At 35.3% G+C, this 9,093-nt stretch overlaps 1 protein-coding gene across 1 annotated transcript in view; it reads right to left on the bottom strand.

Annotated features, from left to right (window-relative positions):
* Positions 1 to 1,672: 1,672 nt before the first annotated feature.
* The window catches only part of ccdc169 (coiled-coil domain containing 169), a 16,459-nt gene continuing 9,038 nt past the window's right edge, over positions 1,673 to 9,093 (bottom strand). Inside the window, exons 7-8 of the mRNA XM_056466705.1 lie at positions 6,699 to 6,775; positions 1,673 to 1,840 (exon numbers count right to left, since the gene is read on the bottom strand). Of these exons, the coding sequence (XP_056322680.1) occupies positions 1,744 to 1,840; positions 6,699 to 6,775 (174 nt within the window). The 3' untranslated portion in view covers positions 1,673 to 1,743. The remainder of the gene's footprint in view (positions 1,841 to 6,698; positions 6,776 to 9,093) is intronic.

Genomic DNA, 9,093 nt, shown 5'->3' on the forward strand with positions numbered 1-9,093 from the left:
CTAAAGCGTAAAAATTAAAGGACGTTACAAAACTAACCGTGTACAGTTAATCCTCTCGTGCTCTTTCAACTCTGTGACACGGATGTAATTGATGTCTGCTCCTAAAATAACCTTTTAATGACAGCTTACTTGTTTCTTAGAGCTCATTAAATCCTGTCATCCTGTTGATGTTGACAGTCTTACTTTGACATGGCAAACTCGAACGTGTGTTGTGTGAAAACCTATGCTCAAAGTCTATTATCGTTTACAGTATAGTTAATATTTCAGAATCAACGAACAATTAGCATTAGAAGCAATTGTTTTTATATTATACTATATATATATATATATATATATATATATATATATATATATATATATATATATATATATATATATATATATATAATTTTTTTTATTATTTTTTACATGAGTTAACAAATTATATATTAACTTTAACTGTCAAAAAAGTATGTATACTAGCCTACACATCAGATTCAAAAAGTTTTTTTAATCCAAGATTAATATTTAATTAGAAACAAATTCATATTCATTTTTAATCAGTAATATTAAGAGATTTTAGACATAAGCACAACGTGCCTTTAATTAAAAATAACCGTATCACATATTTTAAAATAGACTATAAACAGAGGGAAAACTGTTCATATAAACAAAAAAAAAAACAAAAAAAAAAAACAAAGAAATAATGGTGAAATACTTAATCCAACTCTTCATTTCACTCCAACAATCACATACAATTTGACGCTGCATGCACAAACAGACAATAATTAAGCTACTTTGATTCTAAATAATTGGCATTTTTGTTCGAGTTGAATTTCTTGATGCGTAGAAATAACTAAATAAGCGTCGCGTCACTGACAAAGGCATAACGGAGTTACAACATGTATATATAAACCCAAAACATTTGCTAGCTTTCATAGCTGACAAGCCGTACAATTAAAATGAGTTAGGATAACCAAAACATTCTGATAGAAGACAAGACTTGTCAGCTCTCGGCTCGCTTTATTCTTACTTACAGAAACGAAACAATCCTTTCTACTTGCCTGAAGGTGAAGATTTAGGGAGTATTGAAGATTTGTGCTCACGATTCAGATGTTGAGGTGTGCTGACAGGAGTCGTGATGTGATGCGAGTTCGGCACCTCCTTTGTTGTCCCGCAGAGGAGGCTGGTCGGTGGGTCGGCAGCTGCTCTTCTCTCTCTCTCTCTCTCTCTCTCTCTCTCTCTCTTTGTTTGTGTGTGTGTGTGTCTCTCTCTCTCTCCTCCGTGTCTTTCTGTGATTTACATTGGCCGCTTTCTCATTGAGATTCAGCCCCGCACAGCAGACCTGCCACAGTCATCCCTCCCCACACACACCCCGCCCCGTTCCTCTCCGGTGAGTCTACTCCAAGTCTTTCTCGATCTCCGTCACGATTCAGATGTACACACTGCTCAAACCCTCTTTGATTATTCAAATAACATTAACAACAGCAATTATTGTCTTAAACGTAATTATGTAGGTGTATGCCGAAATGACATAGCGCAATTAGGCGCAACGTCTTAACCCTCACCATACTGTATAGTGACATGCAGTGAATGTACTTCATAACATAATTCATATCTGACAGCACATTTAATAAACTCAGTTACTTCACAAAACTGACATTTTTATTTAGTGAATGTCATTGTAGTTTGGTCTGTTATCAAAAAATAAGGTTTACCTGTAAAATAACTGACATTTTTGCAGAAATAATCAGTTCTCGTGTATTAATGTTTTAATCGAGGGAGTCTGCTTCTTGCTGGGGTTTTGTTGACAGACCCCTTCTTCACTGCACCTGAATGTTGCTTCGTACTTTCCTCACTTCTGTTGAGAAAAAAAACAATTAGAAGGAAAGAAAGGTTTTTAAGTAAGCATTGAACATTTATAAAGCACATTTATTATGTATGGCCATACACCCAAAGCACTTCACAATCATGAGGAGGGGTCTCCCCACTCCACCATCAGCGTGCAGCATCCACTTGGATGATGCGACGGCAGCCACAGGACAACAGCACCATTGCCTACACCACACACCAGGGTGATTGGGGAGACAGTGATAAAGCCAATTCGGTGGATGGGGATGATTGGGAGGCCATGATAGGTAAGGGCCAATGGAGGGTATTTTACCAGTATTCGAAAGACGGCGCTTACTGAGAGTAGTGTCCCCTTCACTTTACTAGCGCATTAGGACCCACCAGACCACAGGTTGAGCGCCCTCTGCTGGCCTCACTAACACCACTTCCAACAGCAACCTAGTTTTCCCATGTGGTCTCCCGACCAGGTACTGACCAGGCACAGCCCTGCTTAGTTTTAGTGAGTAACTGGTCTTGGGCGGCAGGGTGATATGGCTGTGGCCGATATTTAATTGAAAACTTTAAAAACCCTTCTCTAACTTTCTTTGTTGTCTGACTGATTTTTATAGGAATGACTCTGAAAAGTCGGGAAAATCAAAATGATGTGATGTTTGCATGATCTTGTCCATTCTGAGATAAGAAATTAATGCTTATATAATGCCAAAAAGAGTTATTTTAATGCTGTGCGACACAAAGAGTTATTTTCACACTATAATCTCACATAAGCAGTTCTATAGTCTCAAATATTATAATCAAAATGTGATTTCAATAAGCTCATGTGATACTAGTTAACTGCAGAGCTTGTGCAAACACATCCATATCACAATAGAAGATGTATCTGACATTTTAAAGGAATGGTTCAGGTTCACCAAAAAACGGAAAACACCCCATAATTTGCTCAGGTGGGGCATCACGGTGGCACAGTGGGTAGCACAACTGCCTCACAGCAAGAAGATTGCTGGTTTGAGCCTCGGCTGAGTCAGTTGGCATTTCTGTGTGGAGTTTGCATGTTCTCCTCGTAATCGCGTGGGTTTCCTCTAGGTGCTCTGGTTTCTCCCACAAGCCCGAAGACATGCACTAAAGGTGAATTGGGTAAGCTAAAATTGTCCAGTGTATGTGTGTATGGATGTTTCCCAGTGATGGGTTGCAGCTGGAAGCGCATCCGCTGCGCTAAACATATGCTGGACAATTTGGTGGTTCATTCCACGTTGGCGACCCCAGATTAATAAAGGAACTAAGCCGAAAAAGAAAATGAATGAATGACTGAATTTACTCAAGCCATTTTTATGTATATCAGGGGTTTCCCAAACTTTTCAGCCCACGACCCCCAACAACAACGCCAATAACAACACCACCACCAATATTCTCTAAGGTGGTTATAAATATACAAATCTTGCAAACGCAAAATGGCTCACACACATTAATAGGCCCAAGTGTATTTGTTTAATTTTGGAGAACACCACTCGGAGATCATGCTCCATGTTCAGTCGTGGCCTGTATTTAATTTTAATGTATGCGAGTGCCATAAAGGTGTCAGAAAGTTTACCCTGGCGCCATGAAATCAATCTTTTGCATATAACCCTATTGCTGTGTCTTTAATTTAATGTAATGAGACCCCATAGGGCCAAACAGAATCTGCACAGAATTGTGTTAAAAAAATCTGCGGATATATAGGGAAATTATTTTGGCAGTATCATAACTAAAACCTTAATATATGAAATAAAAAGTAATACCTTTTAAACTTTTATTTAATTTTAACAATCCAAATCCAATTAGATCCACTTTATTTGGTAAACAAAGCAAGTCTCATATATAATATATCTACTAAAAGACAAACTGCATTGTACATAAATCATGAACATTTTCATATTAGTCAATAATATTACTGTAATTAATTTAAAAACTGAATAAATATAAATTTACACACATTTACACAAGTAAATAAACAGAATCAATGATGGGTTATAAATCCTCGGAAATCTGCGGAAATCTGCACGCACAGATTCCGTGTGGGCCTACCCATGGGTCACAATCCAATGGAAATAAAATGTGTTTTGTTTATAACTATTAACTACTATTTTTATCTTATATGGGTAAAATCTGCTCATTTTTATAGTTTCATAAAATAAATTTGATTTTTGGAACTCACCAAACGAGCTCCCTAAGGGGTCCCGACCTCCACTTTTGGAACCACTGATGTATAGGACTTTCTTTTTTCAGACGAACACAGTTGGAGTAGTTTAAAATGTTATCCTGGCTCTTCCATGCTAATGGTGTTGTTTAGTGGCCTTTTTTCGAAGCATCAAAAAGTGCATAAATCCTTCATAAAATTACCCAATATTCCGTCAGGGGGTTAACACGTGTCTTTTAAAAGCAGATCTATGTGTTTTTGCAGCAAACACATTTTATTTGTAATTTTTTTGACCAGTTTGTTTAAAGTTGTCAGGATGTGCAATATTCTTTCAGAAATATAATCAGAGACGAGTTTTACAAAGAATGTGCTATGGTTATGGTCCAAATGTAAGCAAATCATGAACAATAATAGAAGGAATAAACAATAATAGGTTAACTAATCATTTAGCAAATAAATACAAATATAAACTCAAGTGACTGATTTCCGACAGCTGTTGTGGGCGCATTTTCTTCAACAACTTGGCTTTGAAAGAAAACTCTCTATTTTCTTCTCTTACTTTGAAATCATCTGACATTTAAATTCTCATTTTCCACTTTTAATTAATTACCGGTGTTTAGCGATCCTCATTTATCTAGCTGAATGTGTTACATCATGCATCATTCGTCAAATCAAAGGTCAGCCAAGAAGCTGTCAAACACTCATTTGGCAGCCGCTGGAAGTCACTTAATTAAAAAATATTGAAATATTTGTTGCAAAAACACATTGATTCTTCTTCTTCTTCAAAAAAAAAGGTCCACTACCCAACACTATTATACATCATGGAAAAGCCAGTATAAAATTTAAAACACTCAGACTGTGTTCATCTGACAGTATAAAGTCGAAAACACAGAGCAGAGCTTGATGGTGATCAATTTTATGGGGTAATTTTCATTTTTGGGTGAATTACTCCTTTAACTGCTGTTTTCTGTACTAAAATAATTTTTGCTGTTTATTTTGTTATCGAAAAGAAAACGTGTTTTACAACAGATATCTGCATATTCATCTAAATGTTGCATTTATCAACTAGTGAATTGAACCAATTGCTTCTCAAAATAATTCACTGTATTTGAAACACCACATGGGACACCTAGGGGTAAAAACTGCACAAATGCAACAAAACATGCACTGGAATTTCTTTTTTTAAACATATTGTGAACTTCACATTAAAGTATAACCTGTAAATTCCCTTTGCTCATCATCTAATATGATTAAATATTCAGTGTCTCTATGATAGCGTTCTTTTATATATTTCCAAGGCTTAAGCCAGATTCATACCAAATGCAGAATTAAGCATTAGTGTGACTAAGTTACATGCAAAGTCAATGCAGTTATGCGAATAGAGGCAAATAAAACGAATGACGTGGAATGCACAATGTGTTTCCTGTGAACTCAGAGTTTGTCTCAATCACGTCTTTCACGCAAGTTCAAAAAGATTTAACTTGATGGAGAAAATTCCCTGACCAAGGAGACGTATTTGTGGGCCTCTGGATGGTGCCTTGAACTGGGCCATAGCACGCTTGTCCCCGCCTCCCGTCTCCCCCAACGGCCCGCACTCAAATTACATTCAGGCCTGGGCACGCTTACGTCATCGATGATGCGCTGGTCAGAAGTTTTTTGGTTATATCTTCGACTAAGTCATTTGACATGCAGTGACACGCAGTCAAATATTTCGCCGAACATATCAGCCACTTTTGACACTCATAAACAATCATGAGGTCCTCGTGCTGCAGGAATTAGAAGGTTTGCTGAAGGTGCGGAGCTTTTGTGCAGTGAGAGGTTTGCGTCTTCAATAAACTATGACAGTTTGTGTTCATTGAACAGTAAACGGGCCTGGGCATGGTTCGGATAGCATAGTGTGAGTAGGCCCTTAAACACAGCTGTGTGGCAACACATAGTAACATTTATAAAATTAGATTTTTTTATAATTACACTTCAGAAACACTTTGATTGACATTTCCCGTTGTATGTGCCCTCAGAGGGTGAAAGCCCCGCCCAATAGTGACAATCTCTCCCTCATTAGCATAGGACAATAGTCTTGTTTTTGAATCTGCCACTATACTGACACACAGGCATTTGTAGCTTCACCCTCTTTTGAAAAGAGCACAATCTCATATGAATTTAAAGCGGCAGTCACCAAAATGAAACAATTAGGATCAAAGCCTAAAAGGGGACAGTTTCAGAGTTATAAAACATTGTCTGTGGGCTATTTTGAGACACTATGAATATGAGAGACTTATTTTGGATCTTGTATAAAGGGGCATAATAGTGTCCTTCAAATCATGGTCATTCTCTTGTACAATTTCTGAATTCTAAATATAGAAAAGAAAAAGAAATTCATACAGGGACATGTTATGAGTTATGAGAAGGAGTGGATTACGACTGAATAATTAACATTTTTGACTGATCTACAGTATGTTATTGCTCATTCTTAGTCTATTGATATTGAAAGGATTACTCAGGACTATAAGTATACCAGTAAAATGAATAAGTATAATGGAATAAAAATAGGCAACTGTACATTCCAATTAAAATATAGCTTTAGTTGTAATAATGGAATGGCTGCATGTTTCTTTAAAAGCCACGATGAGAAGTGACATTGTTTTCTTGGAACCAAATTGGTGTCATTTGATGATGTGCAACGATTGTTAATATTTACGTTTTGTCAGGAGCCGCTGCTGTCCTCCGGGCTTCGTCCATCTGCTGCTTTCTGCTCAGATTCAGTGTTGAAGACAGCTAAAGAAACATCATTGTTCATACGCATTGTACATAAGGTCTTTTTATCGTTCAAAACATATCCACAATGCAGTCATCGGTTTCATTCTCAAATATACAATATATTGCAGCATTAACTCATAGAATAATTTTGGCATGGACATTCAAAATAGCTTGAATTACTCTGTCTATGAATTTTTTATTATTTGTAATAAAAGCCTCTTTTTCTATCTAATGGAGAACATGTGTGTCACTGCATGTGAATTACTTTACTAGAGAAAAACATGTTTCAAAGTACTACTGGTGTTCTGAAAACAAAATAATCTGGGTAATGTTATGTAAATAATGGGTAAATGTAAATGTAACTGAGTGAAAGTAACTGAAGTAATTAAATGACAAAATTGACAACGTCAAAAAGAAGAAAAATGTAATGAGAGTTAGTTTTTAAAAAGTTATTTTAAAAACATGAACCTTTTTTTCTAATTAATGTTATAATATAGGAAATTTTTAAAAATATTATCATGCCAAGAAAACCACGATACCACCACATGCACAGAGCACATGAAATAATACAATTTCTAACTTAAAGTGTTAAGTTTCAACTCAAAATACCACATCATAAAAACTAATTTATTCTAATTCAAAGTAAAGAATCAAAATATTATGCAATCTTGCGAGTATGTGTAAGTTTCAACTCAAATTACTCAAAACAATAACAACAATAATATTAATAATAAATAAATTATATATATATATATATATATATATATATATATATATATATATATATATATATATATATATATATATATATATATATATATATATAAGTAAAATAATATATATATAATATATAATAATTATATATGCAGTGCAATATTCTGCAGTATCAGAACTCAAACTCAAACTCACTACAGTTTGACAAATATTGCAGCTGTTGGACAACATAATGTACTTTTGAGGCTTTTTTTTAGTTGAGCATGTAGTTGTTTAGAGTGCAACATTGCAGTTTATTTATAAGAATAGTGCCTATTTTAAATATTCATAGTTTCGGAAATTCAGCGCATCGGCGGCCATCAGTCGGTAATTCTAAGCAGAACAAATACGGTTGACGTTCTGCCACAAGATGGCGACAGGGACCGCATAATAAGTCCTTAGGGCAGAAAAACTAAGCATAAGCTTCAAACTGCAGCTGAACAAATCATTATAAAAGAGGTAAGTGACTTACTAAGTCGATCTCTCTCTTTTGTATGTTGTAGTGCTGTATTTATACCATAGTAATCTGCTAGTGTTTGCTTTGCTTTGGCTTTTTCGGGGTTAATTATTGTGTTTGCAACAGAGAAATACTGGGAAATATATGTAGACTGATGACATTTCATGCCGTTCAGCCGTATAATCTTAAAATGTCAGCAAAATCACCTGTTTTGTCATCACTTTAGACATTACGCTAGAGAATCATTCGAATACTAGCTCTAATGTGACGTTTGTGAATTAGCAACGATTTCAGCTGTTCTGACCTCAGCTGCAGATGTAAATGAACGGCCGAAGTAGCTCCTGTTTGATTTTCTTTTTTATATACGCGATTATGCGGTTGAACTGTTGTATAAACACAATATCACACTTGTAGCAGTGCAATATGGCTGTATATAGTCACTGGTGGGACACTAAGGCACTCGGCCTATGGCCTCGAGCCAATGCACCTCCTGTGCCGATATGCAGCCATATCGCACCACTACTCGTGTGATATTGCTTATATATATATGAAAGTGATCTCTAATTTCGATCAGTGTTATTTTTTCCAATATCTTAAATAAACATATGTTTTTGTATACTGTGTATCACAATAAATAGAACTCATGAAATATGCTAAAAAAACTGCCCTGTTACTTAGCAATGAACTAGAAATGTTGGACATTTTAGGTTGTTCTAATTTTAATCTTCATGTTATATTAAAACTTACTTTGAAGTATTAAATATAAGTATTAAAACTACTTTATTAACATCAATTCTAAATTCTTTTTTTTAACATTTCTTAACAAACAACCCTATTTATACCCTATTTACTTTTACTGTCCTCATTTTGTAGGCCACTTTGGATAAAAGTGTCAAGTGATAACTAAATGTAGATGCAAGTTCTTTTTTACATTAATAGTCAGTCAAATACATAAAGTTTTAACAAAAGCACACAATAACACATTACTGTGTTCTCAAAATACTGATTATGTCTGCGAATGTAAAGACTAGAAATGTAAAGAAGAAACTGTATGTGTATCAGTATATTAGATCTGTGACTGCAGATCTCTCATGCTCAAACAGCAACATAAATGAGGAAAAATCTA

Source organism: Danio aesculapii, chromosome 10 (genome assembly GCF_903798145.1).
Source record: "Danio aesculapii chromosome 10, fDanAes4.1, whole genome shotgun sequence".
In the NCBI taxonomy this organism is placed as follows: Eukaryota; Metazoa; Chordata; class Actinopteri; order Cypriniformes; family Danionidae; genus Danio; species Danio aesculapii.